The sequence below is a fragment of the Miniopterus natalensis genome, chromosome 19 (genome assembly GCF_054644295.1).
Source record: "Miniopterus natalensis isolate mMinNat1 chromosome 19, mMinNat1.hap1, whole genome shotgun sequence".
NCBI classification, from domain to species: Eukaryota; Metazoa; Chordata; class Mammalia; order Chiroptera; family Miniopteridae; genus Miniopterus; species Miniopterus natalensis.
The window spans coordinates 20,480,080-20,503,475 of record NC_142099.1 but is presented as its reverse complement, the minus strand read 5'-3'; the positions used below and the strand labels follow the sequence as shown (position 1 = coordinate 20,503,475).

At 34.3% G+C, this 23,396-nt stretch overlaps 1 protein-coding gene across 1 annotated transcript in view; it reads right to left on the bottom strand.

Moving 5' to 3' along the window:
* The window catches only part of XPR1 (xenotropic and polytropic retrovirus receptor 1), a 109,610-nt gene that overhangs the window by 73,405 nt on the left and 12,809 nt on the right, over nucleotides 1–23,396 (bottom strand). Inside the window, exon 2 of the mRNA XM_016217872.2 lies at nucleotides 18,444–18,495. Within this exon, the coding sequence (XP_016073358.1) occupies nucleotides 18,444–18,495 (52 nt within the window). The remainder of the gene's footprint in view (nucleotides 1–18,443; nucleotides 18,496–23,396) is intronic.

Sequence of the window (23,396 nt, the reverse complement as noted above, 5' to 3'; positions counted from 1 at the left end):
GTATTTACCAATTTCCTTGGTATAAATACTACCACAACAGCTTTCAAGCTACCAATGAATGAGATAGCACTAAACACAGAGCTGGGAAAAGATATGCAATAATAGCACATCATTATATAGCATTTCACCATACAGATATAATAGACATAAATACTAGTACAATATAGCAAAATAACTAGGAAGTGGTGAGTTTTGAGCATTTATTGCCTTTGCTTATAATTAAACTTATTTAATTATAAATTTATGTAATTTAATTTTTAATAATGGCTCTAACAGTCAGCTCATAAGATTTCTAAAAATAACAATCAGCTCTTGTTGTACAAACCAGCTCCAGTGCACTACTGGCTATATAGCATATAAATGTTTCACAAACAAGGGAACTAAAACAGCTGTATTTTGTTAAAGATCACACAGTTGGTAAATGGTAACACTGTGATTCAAGTTGGGGTATAACTGGCTAAATTTGTGTTCTATCATACCAGGTTATCAAGGATATAATTTATACAAACTTTAATATTAAAATTCATACAAGGATATTTTTCTTTGCAAATGTTTAAGTGGAAACCTGTTTTCATTACATTCTTTTAAATTCAAAGAACAGATATTCTAATCACTTTAAATAAGAGAAGGTTTGTCACATTGACAATTTTGGATGGAAAGCTAGGGACCCACCCACATAAATCTTGACAGAGGTGTGCCTCGTGGGAATTGAAAAGCCATGGCAACTGAGACTCCATTTTTCTGTGTACATGTGCTCTGTTTATTCTCTACAGATATCTGCAGTATCTCATTTTTTCTGCCTTTATAGAGTTCAATTAAAAATCAGAATATTGCCCAGCCAGCATGGCTCAGCAGTTGAGCATAGACCTATGATCCAGAGGATCAAGGTTCGACTGCCAGTCAGGGCACATGCCAAGGTTATAGGCTCAATCCCCAGCAGGGGGCATGCAGGAGGCAGCCAGTCAATGACTCTCTCTCTTCGATGTTTCTCTCTCTCTTCCTCTCTCTGAAACCAATAAAGACATATTATAAATAAATAAAAAAATAAATAAATACGTAAGTAAATAAGTAAGTAAATGAATAAATATTTTAAAAAATAAAAATCAGAATATTTCTGTATCATCCCACATTTAATTAGTAAGAAAGTCTTCCCTATTAACTTATTAAAAAACAAACAAACAACTTCACTAATCCAAATTCCAGATAACTTACTCACTGAGTATTCATTGAGTGGGAAATAGCAAGTAGTAAAGAAATAATAATGCCTATATTTAAGGACTTTAAAATTTAACAAGGCAAATTACAAAGAAAATAATGCATTCATCTGTGAACTTTTATGGGCTAAAGTACAAATAAACAATTCATTACCAAATGAATGGATAAGAGCTTTGAACCTGTCTTATTATTCCCCCCATACTCTTAACATCTTTTAAAGCCACTATATACCCTAATAGCTAGTAAGGATAAAAATTAAGATAAAAGCTGTTTATAGGTAACTACAATAACACCATGAGACTAAACTGCTAACATGCATTCTTTTTTTAAAAAAAGTATACCAACTTCTAAGTTTGGGATTTGGGCAATGAAATTATATAACACTTAGATTCCTTGATCAGAAATACTAAATAGGTCGTAAGTGAAGTAGTTGTTGAAAAAGTTAAATAAGTATGTACTAATTACTAATGATTAGAAACTTGTCATAACAACACAATTATTACACTTTAATTTGAAATATGAACTATAAACTATGCTGCATAAAATAAATATACTTTAGAGCTAGTTAGATAGATGGGCATTTTATAAACAGAACAAACTTTTAAGTAATTCCCGTACTCATGTCACTCATCTAAAAAAAGATCCTTTTTCAGAGGCTTATAAAGATTACCCAACAAAATGTATTAAAGAACAACTCAATTCCAGCAAGGTCTTTTTATTTGTTTAGAGAAAAAGGGAATATTTTTTAAAATATCTTATTAAAAATTCAAGCAATCACGGCTTTGGTTTTGATTAAGATGTAGTAAGACACACCATCTGTCTCACACTGAATTCATCTATAAAACATAAACAGAATGCATGCAGCAGTTATTTATGGGCTCTCAAAAGTAAATAGGAGCAGACAGTTTAAGGAAAAAGATCAGAATTTGAAGTACCAGCAAACTAGCAGTCAGTTTACCAAAAGACACTGTTAAGGGAATAAAAAGATGAGCTACAGACTTATATCAAGAATACATAAGGAACTCTCAAAACTCAACTGTAAGAATATAGACAACCCAAATGCAAAATGGACAAAACACTAGGAAATAGAGATGGCAAATAAGCACATAAAAAGATGTTCAACACCATTAGCCATTAGAGAAAAACAAAATTTAAAACCACAGTGATGAAAATGTTCCAAATTTAAAATTGTGGCGATGGTTGTACAACTCTGTGAATAGTCTAAAAACCATTAAATTATATACCTCATATGAGTAATGTTTATGTTATGTAAATTATAAGATGCTAAAAATAAAATTACAATAAGATACCATTTACACACACATTAGAATAGCTAAAATAAAAAATACTAACAATACCAAGTGTTGGTGAGGATGCAGAACAACTGCAACTCATGTTGCTGGTGGGAATACAAATGGTGCAGCCACTCTGGAAAAGTTTGGCATTTTCTCATGGAGTAAAGCAGACTTACCAAATGACCCAGAAATCCCATTCCTGAGTATCTAGAGAAATAACAACTTACATTCACACAACAACCTGTACACAAATGTTTAAAGCAGCATGTTTCATAATCATCAAAAACTGGAAACAACCCAAAATTCCTCTAGTCTGGAAACAAACTGTATAGTAGCCTTACAATGGGATAGTACTCAGCAATAAAAAGGGATGAATTATTGTTCCAAGCACAACTTGCATAAATCTCAAAGGAATTATGCAGTATAAAAGAAGCAGTATCAAAAAATTACATGCTGTATTATTCTACTTATATGACATTTTCAAAAAGACAAAACTATAGTGAAAGAAAACAGATCAGTGATCGACAGGGGCTAGACAGGGGCTATGTGCAGGAGGAGATTGTGACTAAAAGAGATAGCTCAAGGAGATTTGGGGGGTGACGGAACTGGACGTACACATGTGTTAAAATTCATAGAACTAAACAACCAAAAAAAAGCCAATCTTGCTGTATGTTAACTTGAAAAATACAATTTAAAAGGTCAAGCAATCAAATAACAATATCAGTTTATATTATCACTATTCCAAAAGGCCATCTCCTAGCAAAGAGGGAAATGAAATAAAGAGGAAGAAAATAGTTTAAGTCAAATCATTTTTTTAAAGAAAATTCTATATTAGGTAATATATAATCTGAATTTTCTCCAGCCTTACCAGGCTGTATGTGTATTAATGATAAGTCCAATGGTTCTGCTTGCTGCACTTACTTGCATAATGTCTCATATCCTTTTGGTGCCCCCTCTCTAACCCAACCCTGATCCCAGTTATTTACAGGAGGCCACAGATGTCTCACAGATGTTCTTACATTCTTCACATCCTGCCTCTATTTTGTTATGTCTGATTCTTATAAAGTCACATAAGGGAAGTGCTTTACTATTGCTAATGCTGACCTTCCAAAGCTGCAAATCCTTAAAAGGTTCCTTTAGTCCTCAATATACAAGGGACATGTTAGGTTCCTGCAAAGATGAGGAGAATGCCTTCTCGTAATTATTTCAGGTTCCTTGAATGTGCCATACTTTCAACTCTAGGTCTTGGTACATGTTTAACTTAAAAAACTTCCCCACTTTTTAATTCATCCTCTAAGTGTCAGCTAAAACATTAATAACTTAAGGCAACATTCTCTGACCCTCCCAGATTATGTTAAATTTCCTTGTCTTATTCTTCTATAGCACTCTGTATTTCTTCCTCGCATTGATTACATATTTCTAATTACTTATTCACTGCTAGGTAACAGACTCCATGAAGACAGAGCAAGTGTCTATTTTGTTCATTGCTTTATCATATCCCTGCTGTCTAATATATGGTAGGCACACATGACTGGTTGCTATATGCATTGAGAAGTAATGCTCTCCCAATCCCTGGAGGTATAAAAATAGGCTGTATGATCATCTCAGTAATAAAGTAAAAGGGATTCATGCAAAGGTTGGGAGCTGAAACTAGAGGACCTTCAAAATCCTTTGAAATATCTTCCTATAATGTGAATTACAAAATTTCAAATAATTAGAACACAATGCAACATATAATAAAATTTCTGAACATAATTTATTCTTTACTATCTTATTTATGACTCAATTTTAAAAACTATAGTGCCTCAGAGTTATTAAGAGTTAAGATAATATAATATTATTATATTGGAGATGAAGGCAATCATTAACAAGGAGTTCAAGTTAAGAGAATGTCAGCTTACCAGCTCTCATCATTTGATCAATCAATAAAATACTTATTGACTTATATGCAAATCAAATACTTCACATTCTGATGTGACACAGTATTAGTCACTAATTGTACTTAAACGATGCTTCAAATAAAAATTCTGAACAATTCCTGCCTTAAAAATAAAAGGATCAAGCTCAATCTTGTCCTCCCAATTGAATTAACAGATGTTGCCTGTTTTTGTTTGGAATACATATCATTTCACGGAATTAATTATTTAGCTAATATTTTCTTTCTTATGAAATCTGGTGTTAATTGGAAATCAATTTTTCTTACATCTAAGCAAGTTAAATGTCTAGAGAGCCATAATGTAATACCCAAATCTGTTTAAAAACATTTAAAAAGACATTATTTGATCAGACAGTTTTCAAATAGACTTGGATTATGAAATACCAAACAGACACACTCCGTTTGACAATATGTATTTCGGAACTTAAGTGTGTTTCTGTTTTTCAACAGGCATTATTCAATGAAGCCACAATAAAAACATATTAAAGATCAATTCTCCCTCATGAGTAATCAAGGGAATTAAATTGCATCTCTGTTATTCCTCACTGGCTCATTATATACAAGGATCTCAGGATCCTTAACTAATTACATCTGCAAAGACCCTATTTCCAAATGAGGTCACATTCTGAGGTTAATCTTTTTCTGCTCCAGCATCCTCTCTAATACAAAGAGGAAGTCCTGATTAAATAAAACCTTAACTTTTGCCATAGACATCAATGACATCCTTGTTGCTGCTAAGGCAACGAGGAAAGAATGCAGGCTATATATTACCTAATATAGAATTGTCTAAAAAAAATTATTTGACTTACTTATTTTCAGTCCTTATCTTTTGAGGACCCTCCTTCAATACTGACTCATAGTTCATGAGGTGAACTTATAGTTCCTTCCACCTTCATTTCTAAGATACTAATCTTCAACAGTAGGTTCTTCCTACTGAAGTCTATCTCTGTATGAGGAGGACACCAAAATCTTTAACTCTGGCCCATATCACTACTTACCGAGCTCCAGATTTCTTTTCTTCTCATTTTGTTTCCTCCTCTCCTCTCTCTCCTCTCCTCTCCTCTCCTCTCCTCTCCTCTCCTCTCCTCTCCTCCCCTCCCCTCCCCTCCCCTCCCCTCCCCTCTTCCTCTTCCTCTTCCTCTTCCTCTTCCTCTTCCTCTTCTCTTTTCTCTTCTCTTCTCTTCTCTCTCTTTTTTCTCTCTCTCCTCTCTTCACCTCTCCTCTCCTCTCCCCTCCCCTCCCCTCTCCTCTCTTTTCTCTCTCTTCTCCCCTCCCTCCCTCCCTCCCTTCCTTCCCTTTTAGTTAATCCTCACCTGAGGATATTTTTCCCATTGCTTTTCAGACAGAGTGAAAGGAAGGGAGGGAGGCAGGGAGGGAGAAAGAAAGAGAAACATCTACATGCGAGAGACAGGTCGACTGGATGCCTCTTGCACACGCCCACCTACTAGTAGCTGGAAGCGCCTACCAGTGGCAGGGAGCAAACCCACAACCCAGGTACATGCCCTTGACTGGGAATCGAACCCACGACCCTTTGGTGCAAGGGGTGACCTATACTAACCATTGAGGCATACTGGCCAGGGCTCTGCCTCTTTCTTATTAAATATCTGACCCTAGAAAAGATATTCCAATCTTTTTTTCACTGTTTTTCTCATCTGTAAAATAGCAATAATAATTATAAATATCCTACACCTACAGGTTATAGCTTCCAATAGTGACTAAAATCAAGGTATGAAATGGTCAATCCCTGTTTCACCATGGAGATTCATTCTATGCTGAAATGTGAGTTTACGGCAATGGATTTGTCGACCCCAAAAAACTACAGTGCTTCTTAGAATCAAAGATGTATTTTTCACACCACCATATTTTAAACAGACTTCTGTTATCAATGATGTGTACATCTTATAATAGTTTTTTCTGAAAAGCTTGACATTAAATTGATAACTGAGGAAATATTAAAATAGATATTGCCTCTTAACATAATGACTAATTCATTGATGAAGGATGGCATCTTTATTTGGGATTTAGAATATCAAGTGGTGTTTATTCTAGCTAAGTACTATTTCTCAGTCATCACTGAGCTTCAACTAGTAGCAGCCTGTGTAAGAGAAATCATATTTATTTAAGTCCCTTAAAGTGAATCTGTGGTTTAATTAACAATTTCTTACTTAAGATTTTGCCGATCTCAGTTCCCAGCCCCCACAAGCTCTTATTTACCCTTCAACAAGGCGGGCCACATTATGAGTTTCACAAGTCCCAGGCACTTTTGCCTTGGAAGCCACTACCTCAAATTTTTAAAAATATTGAAAACTGTGTTTTACCACTGTATTAGTATAAAGATGAATACGATCCAGGTCAGATTCAATATATATTCATTACTTTATACTCATTTCTCATCTGATTTTAAAATAAATTAAAATTGGAACAGATTTTGTGGGCTCCTAAGAGAATCATGGGCCCTAGAAACAATGCTTACAGTACCTAATGGATAAATAAGCCCTGCTTCAAGAACCTACTTAAGTGTCACCTTTTCTAGATATTTTTTTATCTTTTCCCAAACTTGCCTCAAGGCAGAATGTCACCTTCTTACTCTCACAGGACTTGGTTCTTTTTTCTCTTATAATATTTAACTCACTGAATTAGACCATGGCTTACTCTTTTTTTTTTTTACCACTCTTCCTTACCTTCAGGATTTGATACACGATTCTGATTTTTCCTTAAACTGTTAACATATTTAGGAGAACCCACTCTCTTTCTTACCATCTTTGTAGACGGATGGGTAAAATAGGGTCTGCAAGAACAGAAGAGACTGCTGAACACTAACAGTCACACACAATATTCAGATAGAAAGAGGTTTCTAACCATGTGATACAGATCATTAAACAACCAAATGTCTCAAGAGGCAAGCTAACTACTTCTAGTAGATGAAGTATCTAGATGACCCTATAATGAGTTGTCAATTCAGTATAATAAAGAACAGAGAAACCTGCACAAGGCTTTGGATGACCAGGGCTTAATGGATATAGAACAAAGGGGAGGTTCCAGAAGGAAATGAAGACAGATAAGGGGAAGGAAAAAAGGAAGAGACCACTTTACTCTCAATATCTTTCAGAAGGGTACTAGATTATAGCATCCAGTTTCTAAGCAGATGGGGATAGGTTCTCAAAAGGCAGGGGCTCTCAAAAAGGAATAAAATGAAAGTAGTTTCTGCCTACTACAGGGAAGAAAAGCAGGTCCTTACGTGAACTCCTCTTCACCAGAGAGGACAGCTATCATATATGTTGACAGAAAGAATTTCATTTGATGCCTTTTGTGGCAAAACGGCCCTACTACAATAAAAGGTTACTTACATAATTAATATAACAATGATTTTAGAGCTGAAAAATATGTGCATATGCTAAACTCCAGAAGTTTTTAAGTTGTAAAATTTTTGTTAGGCAGTATTGCCAATAGTTACTTTCTGACTTTACTACAATTTTGGAATTATATAATATGAAAAGCTTCAATAATTTATGAATACTTATCATTCCAAAACTCTGAAAAATTCCTACCTTCTGTGTTAAAGTATAAAATTAAAGACTGTTCTCCATTCAACCAACATAATTTCACTCTTTTAAATACAAAAAGTGATGATAAAATAAAATGTATTCACATTAAAGGTCCTGTGAGACATTGATAATTCCCCTGATCTGTATAAACACACCACCTGTCCAAAACACACTAGCCTATAAATAATCATAGCTCTTCCCATCCCCAAAATGGAAACATCGTACCAGGAGGAAAGCAAAGCAAGAGAGACAACTGTGTCAAGTTGAAAAACAGTCTGAACTCTATTTTGGGACCAGTGTTCTGATGGTCAAGCATTTAGCTTTCTTAGGCAGGATTTTTCAAAAGACCAGCCAAACCATAAGTTAACTTATCACATTAAAAAAAAAAAAATTACATTTTTGTTCAACTAAGTTACATTATATATCAGGTCATTTCACACCATGGGCAAATTTCTCAACTAATTTCTACAGTTTCATTTAGTCTTTCCCTAAAATGAGAGTTCTAAATAAAATTAAAATATATAACTGAATATATAAATTAACTTAAAGTAACATTGTAAATGCTTTTGGTTTAAGGTTTAATTCTCCTTTAAACATCTGTGTTTAAATGGCTCATTGGTATTACAAAAATCTAAACCCTAAAACTATGTCTGAGAAAGACACATTTTACCTATATTAGGACAATGACTTTCAAACTATGACCCACATAACCAATGGAAAAATGGTTTCAGTTCTTGCTCAAATCCAAGATAGGCACAAATTCTTTCCTCACCTCTATCAGAGACCTATTTTGATACTATTCCAAGTGACATTCCAAACCAATTACTAACAACTACCTAAATCTATCCTTAGACTCAACACTCTCCGACTTGTTGGCTAAATGTTAACGAACAGTACCAAAAGTTTTTTAAAAATGGAAAGATAAATTTATCTAAAACACTGAAATCTTAAAACCTGGATTTCTTAAATGTCAGCACAGAATGGAGAACTATTCTTTTAAATTTTAATGACATCTAACCACCACATGTTCTGATTTTACTCTCAAGTCTACCTTTTAAAAATTCTGATATGGATAGTTTAACCGATTAAGGTACTCTCTATAAAGGAACAATTCTTGAACGGAGTAACATATATAGAATTTTATATACTGACTAGTACAAGAAAGGACGGTAACATTCTAAGTTTGTTTTTAAACTTTAGCATACATCAGAAGCCCCTAAAGAGCTTGTTAAAACACAGGTGGCCCAGGCCCCATTCCCTGATTCAGTATGTCTGAGGTGAGTGCAAAAATTTACATTTCTAATAAGTACCTAGGTGATACTGATGGTATTGGTCCAGAAACCACACTTTGAAAATCACTGATCTACTAATGTTAAATTGTAATATTCATTTTCATGTCCTACACATAAAATCACACCTCAGATTGCTTTAACTCATCAATTTAAAAATGTTACTTTATGTCAACAGTTCTCAATTTTCTTTTATTGTACAGCCGATAATTAATGTGGCCTATTTGTTCAAGTGTTTTATATTCTACTTCTACCAAGGAAGAAAAGCTTCCAAAAGGCTAAGTAAGGGGCTGTCAAATCACGTATTACTTTAAGACAATGGAAACTGAAAGTCTTCAGAAATTCTATCCTATGTCCATATATAATTATATTTGCCATTCCTCATTAATCAGGTTTATTCTCCAAGACACATGCTCTGGTTTGGTTTGGATAACTAAGTTTGTTTTCCGTTTAATATTTCTTGAAAGATAACTTAATAAACTTTATTACCATATTAAAAAGCAGCTCCTCTCCTATCTCCTAGCACTCTCTCCTCTCTTTTCTTCTGTGAGAACCACTTAACTTTTCATAAACCATACTTTAGCTCTATTAATCACCAAGAAATAAAATGTTAGAAAGAGGCTAAAATGCACCAATATTTATTAAGTCTAATTCAAACATTTTGATCTACCTGACAGAACACAAACATGCCTTTCCAAGCTTACCTTTCAGAGTCCCTCACACAATCACTATTTCTGCAAGTCTATCTGCAAACTTCCCACTAGATTTCATTCTTCTCAACTGTAAATAAAGCTCTATGCTCTCCTCTTTCAATTAACATCGCCATTAAAACTAGACTTCCCCGACAGTATGCAATTCATTCTAACTGTTTTTGATCTGCAAACGGAGATACTGTGGGTCTGGTTCCAAACTACCACAATAAAGTAAATATTGCAATAAAGTGTGTCACACAAACTTTTTGGTTTCCCAATGCGTATAAAAGTTATGTTTACACTATACAGTAGTCTATTAAGTGTGCAATAGCATGATGTCTAAAAAAATGAACATACCTTAATTAAAAAATAATTTATTGCTAAAAAATGCTAACCATCATTTGAACTTCCAGTGATTTGTAATCTTTGCTGGTGGAGGGTTTTGTCTCGATGTTGATGGCTGTTGACTGATCAGGGAGGTGGTTGCTGAAAGCTGGGGTGGCTGTGGCAATTCCTTAAAGTAAGACTCTTCCTTTTGCAAATGACTTCTCTGTATCACACGATTCAGTTTGATAGGACTTGTGATTGGTGTCTGAAGTGTGTGTGGGGAGGGAGGGGGGGCAGTCTTGTGGCACTGAGCCCTTAATTTGTGGGATCTGACACTAACTCCAGGTAGATAGTGTCAGAATTGAATAGAATTATAGGACACCCAGCTGGTGAATTGCTTGGTAAGGGAAAAAACCCTACACATTTGGTTAGAAATGAAGTGCTCTATGTGAGTAGTAAAGGAGAATCACATAAGTGAGTTTTTCTTGGGAACTATATTCAGGAATTACACTTACCTCTAACATCATGCTTTTATTAAGTCCCCCATCATAACCATGGGCCACGTAATATATCTCAGTTTGTATCTATCTACTTTGGAGATACAGTTTCAAAATCTACCTGAATCATACCACAATTTGTCCAGTAATTTTTCATGCTGACCCCAGGCCAAAAGAAATACTTAATAAGCTCCACTGACTAAGTAGTTAAGACCAAATAACTTAGTATTTATGTCCCATTGGCTCTGCATACTTCTCAAACACTGAAATCACATTGGATACCACTATCCTTATTCCCTGATTTCAGTGGTTTTCACACAGTACTTGCACTTTACCTCAAAAACCACTGAAAACCCACCTTTACAAATACATAACATCAAAAGAAAGATAGTAAGATCTAATATTGAAATTGTAGACTACCTAGCACTAGCAGTTTGAGCAGTTTCCAAAAGATGTCAAGTAATGCTATATTTCCCTCAAAATTTTAAAAGATCTCATTGGTAATCCTGTGGCACCCCAGGGCATCTCTGTGTGCAGTCTGGGCACCTCAGGTACAGTAGATATTGGCAATGACTCTATTCTGTGAAAGAATGAGTGAAAGGTTAGTAGCAAAGACTGAACAAGTAATACAACAAGCAAGGGAGAGAAAGGGAGTGAGGGACAGACAGGAGGTATGTATGGGAGAGCAAGAGTTATCGACAGAGAGCTTAGAACATAGCAGAGAGAACAAATAAAGAGAAGACAAAAACAGGAAGAGACAGAGACAAATGGTCAGAGAGAGACAAATGCACAAAGACAGAAAAATAGAGAGAGATAAAATGATGAACAGGGAGACAAATGAAGATGGAAAGAAAGACCAAAAGCAAAGAGGGTTGGGGAGGAGAAACAGACGGACCAATAGTCAAGGATGGGGAGATACTGATGGGAGAAGACAAACAGATGGGCAAATGGGGGGGCAAACAGGAGAGAGGATCAGACAAGGATGAGATGTATTAGAAAGAAAGGGAAAAAGAAAGGGAAACAGTGGGTCAGACAGGCAAAGAGAAACTGTCAGGGAAAGACAGACAGGCAAGGACAGGCAGATACCAGGACAGAAAAGGGGCAGATGAAAGGGAAAATGACTAAGGAAGAGAGAGAGGCCACAGGCACACAGGAGAGGAGAAAGGAAAGCAGGAAAAAAGAAACTCCAGGAGGGTGAAAGAGGAAGGAAAAAGAAGCTTCTCCTCACACCACCTCTACCCAGGGGACCAGGGATTGTATTCATCAATTCATTACTTAAAGGCATGATCCCTACAGTCTACGAGTGCATGAAAAAGTACCAGGAATGAGTACAACCACTATTAATAACACTGAGCTCTGCATACCGGGGGGTTTTCTGGCTACAGAGGAAACTCTCTCTCTCCCCCTGCATATTATTAGCAAATACAATCTATACTTTCTTAGTTCAGATATTAATATTCTCAGTGAGAGAATTTCATAGAGCACTGTGAGCTTCCAAGGGTCTCTGCTCCAAGCATCCAATATAATGTCCCAATTATTTGTTTTTCCTAGAAAGACTAAAACCACATAAAATTATATAGAAACCAATTTTAAAAGAGGAAAAAACTAAATTCTAATGCATTATGTTTCAGGACACAGCAGCTACACATTCCTTTTCAATGTGTTATGACTAGCATTATTTTGAGGTGTTTTTTAAGCCATTTATTGAAGTTTCAAAATTAATGAGCAGAAAGTAGAAAGAATATTAGCCCAACATGCCCAATGCCCAGCATCAATTATTAACATTCTGCCAATGCCATTGTCACATTTTAATCATAATAAATAAAACTCTAAATGTATTCACAACTTTATTGCTTCATAAATGCATTTTTATTTTAAAATGTTGGATTTTAAATCAATTATTTTACTGTTAATCACCAAATTCCAAAATTAAAGGCATTACAAAAACAGACTATAGACCAATTAAGCTTCATGAACATAGACACAAAAGTCCTTCACTAAATTTTAGCAAATCTCATTCAGCTATATATATTTAAGAAGTCATTAAAAAAAAAGTCATGACAAAGTGGTATTTATCCCAGAATGCAAGGTTGGGTTTAACATTCAAAAGTATATATTTACTGATAAGATTTTTCTTGCTTCTTTTTATAGTGGTAAAATTACGTAACATAAAATCTATTATTTTCACCATTTTTAAGTGTACAATTCAGTGGTATTGAGTACGTTCACAATGTTGTGCAACCATCAACACTATTTCCAAACTTTTTCATCATTATCTCAAACACACATAGTAGAACCAATCTTGTAAATAATAGATGATGTGAAAGTCATATGCCACTATTCACAAAAACAGTAGGTAAAACTATTGGCTAGTGATTAAATCCATTCGATAATTCTGAAAATTCGTATTTGTAATATATGTTCAATTAAACTGCATTTTTACTTAATCTAAAAACAGTATCATATTGACTAAAAATAGTGCCCTAAATAGTCTCCTTAGCTTTTCTAAATGAATTTGACCTAATTGTTTTATTCTAATTTCTCACTAGGGGGTTCTAAAACATAAGAAAAACTAATTGGAAATACCACTGCCATCCTCCTCATGTTACTAAGTTAGTACCAACAACACTATCTCCACAGAGAGAACAAGAGAACATGAGAACAAAAATTACTATGTAGATTAAAGATGCAAGCAAAATGAGAACCCTAAAGGGATTTTCTTACTAAGGTAAAAAACTGTTTCACCTCTCAATCTTCAATGAAGAAAATGAAATTTTAGTCAGTATTAGTGGATTCACTACCCTCAACACTCTAATCCCAAAGAGCTATACCTGTGGTTACCATGCCTAAGATATTATTCAATCCTAAAAATCATCACAGTTCATATCTTTCCAAATAGAGCAGAACTTTCAAGTTCAAAGTACACTAACAATCTATGCTTTAAAGAATGAGGTATTTTATCTTCTAAAAATATACACACATATATGTGTGCATGTGCATGCATGTGTGGCTATATATGTACGTACTTCTTTCTGCTGAAAAAGAAAGCCTAAAACAATGAATAACTAAGTAGCAATGACACTCTGAAAGAAGTGTCCAGTATGTGGCTTCTAAAGGAATTAGCACTCACTGGTTATCACTAAAAGAACCAAGACTCCTTGGCAGAATGGATGATCCCAGGTCCCCAGCTGGAAATACATGAATGTGGAAAATTTTGTCATATTAGGTTAAAAAAACAAAAGGGAGCTATCAAAGACTATGACAGTCATATCAAAAGCAATGAAGAAATCACCTGAAGAGGCTCCCACTCGGCCAAAGATGAAAATCTGATCTTTAATAAGGATAAAAACTACACTGGACCAAAACATACCAAGTATGTTTAAATACATTAATTCATTAAGACATTTTTTTAAAGTTTCATTGGTCATCTTTGGAAAATGTTAGAGAACCAATATTATTTTGAAAACGAGAAACAAAGGGAATGAATTAGGCAATTATCCTACTTTTCCCATACAGTCTGTATAGCTAAGGGTAACCAAACAGTTGATGAAGGGAACTTTCTCTTTACAGAATTCTGGCTAATAAACACAGAAGAATTAGAATATCACCATTTTGTAAACCTTACTGAATTCATGAATCTAGAGCTAGGCAATGACTGTCAATAGCTAGTAACATTACAGAGAGACAAACAATTTGCTATTATACATCCCTCTTCATAGAAGTACACATCAGCACCTATAAAGTGTTCTTGGGAAAAATATATATGTATATAGTATTTAATCTGAATTATATCAAGTCTCTAGATTTAACTAAAAATTTACAGGAACTACAGAAAACAGAAACCATGTTAAGGTACAGTACATCACAGAAGTGCAATCAGTAAAATCCAGAATCGGAAAGACCAAAAGAAGCAAACAAGCCTCTTTGTTCTACCAAATAATAATAATTTTAAAAGGAAAATCGAAAATGCAAGAAAAATAAAGAGAGTTGGAGGGGAAACCTATAGATGAGCTCTGACCAACAGAATTGTCTTCACTGAGAGAAATATTCTGTGCTGTTCAATACAGTATCCCTTAACCTCGTGTGACTACCAAGTACTTGATATACAGGTACTGTGACTGAGAATCAGAATATTTCATTTCAATTAATTTAAATTTAAATAGCTACTTGTGGCTACTGGCTACCATAATGGATGGTGCCACTATAGATCAATGGAGAACTAAGACATTTTTAATCAATCACTATATCATAAAATGAATGTTATTTGGGTCCTATTCAAACTAATAAATCTTTTTAACAAAGTATAAAGTAATAAAATAATTAGGGAAATGTGAATCCTGTCAGATATTTAATAATATTAAGAAATTACTATTAATATTTTTATGTGTGATGGGGCAGAGACTATCCTTTAGAAATATTTACAGATAAAATTACATAATCTCTACAATTTGCTTCAAAATAATGGGAGGGGGTGATTAAACAAGATTAGGCATTGTACTGATAATGTACTTCATGAATTTTAGAAATGTAATTCAGTCCCCCATCCTCTAGAACTAAAAAAGCAAGAGTACCTCTGTTAAAACAACAAAGACCTGGGGACAAAGGTGAGGTGGAAGAAGATACCTAAAGTGAACTCAGTCCATTCAAGCATATAATCAGAATGAATAATTTACAAGCATACTTTCATCTTCAATGCTACTCAGAGCTGAATTCTAAGGAGCTCAGGGAGACTGTAACACATCTGCTAACCAAGTTGAATATGCAGAGGTAACCTAAGCAAAAAAGATCCAACAAAACCTATTCATAAGATTGGGGAGTAGGTGGGGAGGCTAAAGAAGAAATGGTGGAAAAGCAGAAACCAGTGTAGCCGTGGTCAGTGACTTAGGTCCTTAAATATCTATTCATTCCATTTCAGAAAGCCAAAGAGCTGTATTAAGCTAACACTAGCTATGTACACGCTCCATCAAAAGGAATACTTTATAACGAGAGGCAAAATGTGAAAAGAAAACAATCAAAGCATCTGCAGGTCTTTTCATTTTAATTCAAATAACCAAAAAAATATATTTCACTATGAAAAAAATAATGTGAAATACATTTCACATTATGAAAAAAATTCTCCAACAATCCATATATGATTTTTCAAATCTATGCCTATTTCATGTATCTTTGAAAGGAGGCATACCACATATGTAAAAACATGAAGTGATCTAGTATCTTACAAAAAATATACACTCACCCGGTAGCTTATTAAAATACGATTCCTCAGCAATCAAAGGGAACTCTATGCTTGGCACCAAGACAACATAAAGGCACAAAACCACAAAATCTTTAAACTAGGACTTTATATCTCCATTGGTTTTAAAGAAATGCTATATGTGTTACCTCAGACTATATACCTTATGAAATTATAGTACCAGCATTAAAAAACAACAAACAATACACTTAGTCATTTACCCAGCAAAAAAATTGTGCATATAAAGATTAAGAAAAGTTAAAAATTAAAAAATAAAAACAAAGACACAAGCTAGGTTAATTTACTCCTTTTTTCATAAACAGTATTTTGACTTTAAGGAAGATTAAGGGAAAGAACTTATTTTTATTCCAAAGCACTGATGTACTCAGTAAATATGTAAGGTATGTGGCTATATTAGATACTAGGACAAAATCTCTGGTCACAAGGGACTTACGTTGGTCTCAAGAAAATAAATCAATGAAAAAACACAAGATATAAGAAAATGACATATGCTATGCAAAGAAATAAATTAGAGTAATATAATATAAAATGACTAAGTAACTACATACGATTGGGTATTCAGAAGGCCTCTTGAGGGGCATAGCCATGTGCCCTTCAAGAATGATCCAATGATTCTAAAGCGAGGGCAAGAGCTACGGGCCTATTGTAAGAGCAAACTTGGCCTGATTTAGGAACAGAAAGAAAGGTAATGTGCCTGGAGCCTAGTGAACAAGAGGGAAAATCACAGAAAGTGAAGTCATGGGCATAGGACCAGATTATTTAGGGCCTTCTAGGTCAGAGTAATAAATTTTTACATTATACCCTTAGACTGTAAGAAATAGCCTTATGAAGCTCACTGTCTCTGGGCAGTGAGATAAAGAAAAGGTTATTAACTCTAAATAATGTTCATTTTAGCATACTTTCACAGAATTCCATTTTTCTATAATAGCTAAAAGTGTATGAAAATTACAACATGATCCTGCATGGAGGGCTGAAGAAAGATCATCACAACTTCCAACATATCTCAGAGTATCTTTGTTATAAATCAGATGATAAAACTTAAAAAGAAAAAAAATTAAAGATAAGTAGCTCAACCTTGAGAATAAAATTAAAAGAATTACTATTAAAGCAAGTTACAAAAGGTGAGAAAATCGGTTTAACTTCCATGTAATTTCATTTTTCCTACATTCTTAAAATATTTTGAGGAGGTACCCTTTAGTACACTTGAAATAACAGATAATAACCAAAAAGAGAACTAAACATTTGATAAATCTTAAATGTTTTCAGTTAAATATTAGAGAATTAAATATATTATAAACCAAAACTTAGTGGCATATTATAAAACCAATATCTAAGTGCCAATATCCTGGTAAAGATTTTGAAATACTGAAGGAAGAACATTTTAAATTCAAAATGGTTAGAAATGAAAGGTGTATTTTGTTGTCATTAAAGACAACAAAATTTTAAATTATAAATCTATAGTTTTATTAAACAACTTCAGCATCTATGTCATGAAAATAAGTCTGAAAAGGTTTGTCATTAGAATGACTTCATAGAATTCCAGCTTGGTATTTTATAAAGATATTAATCTGTATTAATCTAGAATATTCTTGACATATAGTTTTTCATATTCTTCTCTCCTAAAAAAAAAAAGGCGATGTAAAAATTTAAAAGAATGCCCAGCCTCAGAAACAACACTCCCTCAAGAAATAATTGTTGAACTGGCCCCTAATTAATTACTGACACAAGAACCCATAATTTAACTTAGAACTCTCCAAACCTACCAAAGGTTAAACCCATAAAGAATGAGCTGGTGAGCAGAAGCTGAGGTAACAGAAAAAAAGGATCAATAAAGATAATTAGAGAGATAACCATTGTCCTTAGGTCATTTTATGACTGCCGAACTGTGCACTTGCATACATATAAATGCTTATAAATGCTTATCTCACACACACACACCACATACATGCACACACACACGCACACAGAGTAAATAGCTCTGTTGTTTTACTAGTCTCAGTTTAAAGACATGGCATAAATAGAAAAAGCTGTGTTGTTCAGATTAATTATGGACTAAGGATTCAATGAAGGTTGATGGATAAAGAGACGGTTATGAAAATACATTGCAGGGGGGATGTTGAAAATGACACAGATAAGAACTTTGACTCAAAGCCAGTAACTTCGATTCACAATGCTAAGGTTGATTTAAGGACATATAAGAGATCCATCATAGGGAAAATGTGAACTAAACAAAAAAATATTTGATTGAAATACAATGTAATCATAATATATATTATAAAAATTAAAAAAGATCTAAATAATAGGACAGGTTATATTGGTTTTTTACTGTGCAGTTTAAAATATCATTCCTTAAATTATGTGACTACACATAGAAAGGAGTTAATGCACCTTACCTTCCACAGAAGGTGCCTGGTCCTGAGCTGAATACAGCATATCCTTGAAAGCCTATCAGGAAGAAATAAAAGGAATACATGAACTGAGAAATCTTCACACCAAAAGCATTTGAAGCTAAACAATTACTTCTTTTTCAATATCCACACAATGACTACATATGGTTCCCTAAATTAATTTAGTGATTTTTTTTCCCTTTGTTTCTATTGCCCTAAGAGATGTATTGGCGAAAATTCTGTTACATGAGATGTCTGCAATTTTACTGCGTATGGCTTTTTCCAGGATTTTTATGGTTTCATGACTTACATTTAAGTCTTTTCTCCATTTTGAGTTTATTCTTGTGTATGGTGTAAGTTGGTGGTCTAGTTTAATTTTTTTGCATCTACCCGTCCAATTTTCTCAGCACTACTTACTGAAGGGACTGTCTTTACTCCATTGTATGTTCTTGCCTCCTTTGTCAAATATTATTTGACCATAATGGCATGGGTCGATTTCTGGCATCTTTGTTCTGTTCCATTGATCTATAAAAGCCTGTTCTTGTGCCAGTACCAGGCTGCTTTGATTACAATGGCTTTGTAGTATAGCTCGATATCCAATATTGTGACTTTGTTCTTTCTCAAGATTGCTGTGGCCATTCATCACTAATCATCAGAGAGATGCATATTAAAACTACAATGAGGTATCACCTCACACCTGCCAAAATGGCTACCATCAATAAATCAACAAACAAGTGCTGGCAAGGATATGGAGAAAAGGGCACCCTAGTACGCTTCTGGTGGGAATGCAGACTGATGCAGCCAATGTGGGAAACAGTATGGAGTTTCCTCAAAAAATTAAAAGTGGAACTGCTGTTTGACCCTGTGATCCACTTCTGGAAACATATCCTAAGAATCTTGAAACACCAATGAGAAAGAATATATGTACTCTTATGTTCATAGCAACATTATTTACAATAGCTAAGATCTGGAAACAGCCCAAGTACCCATCATTAGATGAGTGGATAAAAAAGCTGTGGTACATTTATACAGTGGAATACTATGTGGCTGTAAAAAAGGAGCTCTTGGCCCAGCTGGGAGTGGCTCAGTGGTTGAGCATTGACCTAGGATTCAGGAGATCGAGGTTCGATTCCCGGTCAGGGTACATGCCCAGGTTGTGGGCTCGATCCCCAGTGGGGGGCGTGCAGGAGGCAGCTGATCAATGACTCTCTCTCATCATTGATGTTTCTATCTCTTTCTCTCCCTCTCCCTTCCTATCTGTGAAATCAACAAAGCTATATTTTTTAAAAATAAAAAAAAAAAGGAGCTCTTATCCTTTGGGACAGCATGGATGGACCTGGAGATCATTATGCTAAGCGAAATAAGCCAGAGAAAGACAATCTCATATGATCTCATTTATATGTGGAATCTAATGAACAAAATAAACTGATGAACAAAATAGGTCCAGAGGCATGGATGCATGGAACAGACTGACAGATCTCAGAGAGAAGGGTGGGACAGGAAAAGGTTAACCAAAGAATTTATATGCATATATGCATAGCCCATGGACACAGACAATAGTGTGGTGAAGGCTTGGGGTGGGGCAGAGGCTAGGTGAAGAGGGTCAATGGGGCAGAATGGGTGACATATGTAATACCGTTAACAATAAAAAATAAATTAAGAAAAAAAGAATTCAGTAAAATATTTCAATTAACTGTAATAAGCTAAAACAAAAATACTATCTTTTCATACCAATCCAGTATTGGCTAATCTTTAAGACAAGAGCTAATTTGTACAGTTTAAAAATTAAGGGGCACTTGAAAAATGCCCCTGAAAAAGTCACCTGAGAGATCATAAACTCTCTGACTAAAAGATACTAGTTATAGAATCCAAAGATTCACTATTTATGTAGAATTTGAGGCAATACAGTCATACAAGTATTTTATGACAAAAAATATTTGCTCGTTTCAGGTTCCTGACACAAAGCTCTGAAAACCCAAATGCTTATATTATGATTCATGATTATACATGAAGAGTACTTATAAAAGTGCTTCTGAAGATGCTCAATGAATGTTAGTTAATAGAATGTGAACTACCACAAAACTTACGTCATACAGTGGGCTGTGGCATCATTTGGCCCTCTACTGGCCATTTATGCATTAGATATGCTTCAGTTCTTATGAATTCTTCACAAAGTAATATAGTACTACCTGGAGCCAACATGACTAAACAAGCATAAACATAGCCACTATAATCTCCTGGCATTATTAGTTTATAAAAGTCATCTCGATGATCTAAAATATGCTCCTATTAATATCTTCAGACAATTGCTGACATGTACACACTCTACTTTTAATTTTCCTAAGAAAGCTACAAACTCCTAAGAAAATACAAGCATATCTCAATATGCATATGCTAATGTCTCCTAAACTAGTTAAACTTTCTACAATATATTGTTCAAAATAGGTTACAGTTCAAATTCAATATGCGAACTACATTCAATAATACTGCCAATACAAATTTCTGATATTGTTAATTCTAATAACCCAGAGCAGATCATCTCTAATCTCCTTTCCAAAGCACAGATGGGTTTCACAGACCATTTCACAGACCAAAGAGATCAGAAGCTCGAAAAATTCCTACTTCCTACCACATATATATATATGACATACTATAAATATTATCACCTCTATCAATAAAATACATAAACTATGTGGTTCTCACTGCTTCAACATTCATTCAAAGTCAACACACTGCATGAAATCTAATTATTGGATTAACAAACAATAAAATAAACACAGGCATTTAAAAGGAAAGGACAAGGACTATTTGTTATATACCTTTAAAGTAGTCATAATCCCTGTTAACAGTGCTTTATAACTGGATAAAATTTACATCAGACTTTTTATTACCTGAAAACTCTTCTAAATGGCACTCTTGAATAATAAAATTTTGATATATCTTCAAAAATATGGACATCGTGTGCTAATCTATAGCACCACAGAAACATTTTCCAATTATCTCTCTTTCAGTTTCTACTTCCTCTTTTCATATTCCCTGTTTAACTTTTTCCACAGAAATACGGGTAATCTGTGAATAATTTGCAAGTCAGTTACATCTGACCTGGTTTCTTTGTCTTATCGTCTTGAAATCAGTCATGTTTTCCTAATACTGAAGTGCTAAGGACAGTTTTGTAAATCAAATGATAAACCTCAAAAGAGGGCATTCTAATACTCTCAAGTGTCCTATACAAAGAATCCTAATCTAATTAATTTTAACTTTCATCCCCAAATAGAAATAAACTAACGTAGCTGTTTTTGACAATAGAAATAATCTAGTCAATAAAAACTCAAATTCTTATAATCTAACATATTAAAACTTAAAATTAATGTACTTTTGCACCTACTTAATAATTCTGAGTCTATAGTATGTTAGAAGGAGTATGCATGACTACTTTCATGGAATTCAAAAGTACCCCATCAGTAAATGGCAATTCAATATGCAGAAGCTGTTACAACAGCCCCAGCCCGGGGGCTCAGTTGGCTGAGTATCCTCCCATACACCAAAAGGTTACGGGTTGGATTTCTGGTCAGAGCACATACCTAGGTCTCAGGTTTGATCCCCAGTTGGGATGCATACTGGAGGCAACCAATCAATGTTTCTCTCTCTCCCTCTCTTTCTAAAATCAGTAAAACACATCCTCAGGTGAGGATTTGAAAAAAAAGTTGTTACAACATTATATTATTAAATTTATTAAATGTATATTAAAACATATATAGTTTATAATAGGAGGAAGTAATTTGAAATACATCTTGTTATATTCACATTTATATATTTTTGTACTAACTCTGACATTCACTGACATGGCTTTTACTATTTCTATGTTACTAAATCCCAAATCTATATCCTCAGCCACATGTCTGCTAACAAAAACTCAGAATGCCCCAAATTCTATTCATTTTCTCCCCAAAGCCTACTCTTCTCATGTTCTTTATTTCTGTTAATGTCACTGCCAGTAACCAAATCACACAGATTCACAATCTTGGTTATTATGGTCTCACTGATTCAACAAATAATTTATTGAATTATCTGCTATGTGCCAGGCACTGTTCTAGGCACCTGGTATACATCATGAGGAAAATAAAAATCCCTGTCCCAGATGAGTTAACATTCTTCATTCTCCTTTCCACCCGAGTTTAGTGATCTGGTTCAGTCAATGCCACTACCACAATCTCTTTTCACTCATTCTCTCCTTTCATTTTATTTGAACTATTTCAACAGACTCTTAACTGATTTACCAACCTATAAGCTTTCATCTTGCTAACACATCTCACAAACTAAAGACTGAGTACCAATATCCTAAAATAAACGTCTATTGAATAAATGAATAAAAGTTACTCCTCTGGTTTATTTTTAATGATGACAGAAATTAACAGCTATATTTCATTGGAAAGTACCTTCTATAGGTCAGGTCCTTGCAGGCACTTTCATACATTGCATCTAATTCTCACACTATCCTTGAAAGGTAAATATTATCTATATTTTACACACACACACACAAAACTGAAGTTCAGAGGAATAAAATAACTTTTTAAAGGTCTCATAGCCAGTAAGTGAGAGAAATGCAATTAAAGCAAATATTTATATAAAATTATAGCTACTTTCTCTACTGCCTTCAAATCTGAATAGATCTCATACCCTGAAGGATCCCTACTCATTCCTAAAGGTTCTATCCTATTTTCCTGTTAATAGCAAAATTTTTCAAATGAAACGTACACATGTGTTGCCTCAATAACTTTAACCTCTTAAAACCCAGAATAAAGTTAGCAACAGACAATTAATGTTAAAAATTCACCAATGGGCTCCTTTTGTCATATACAAAGTCCTATCCTTAATCTTCATTCTCACTGACCTGTTTACAATGTCACTTCTGATAATCCATTTATCCTTAAGACCCCTGACTCTTGTGACAATGTATTT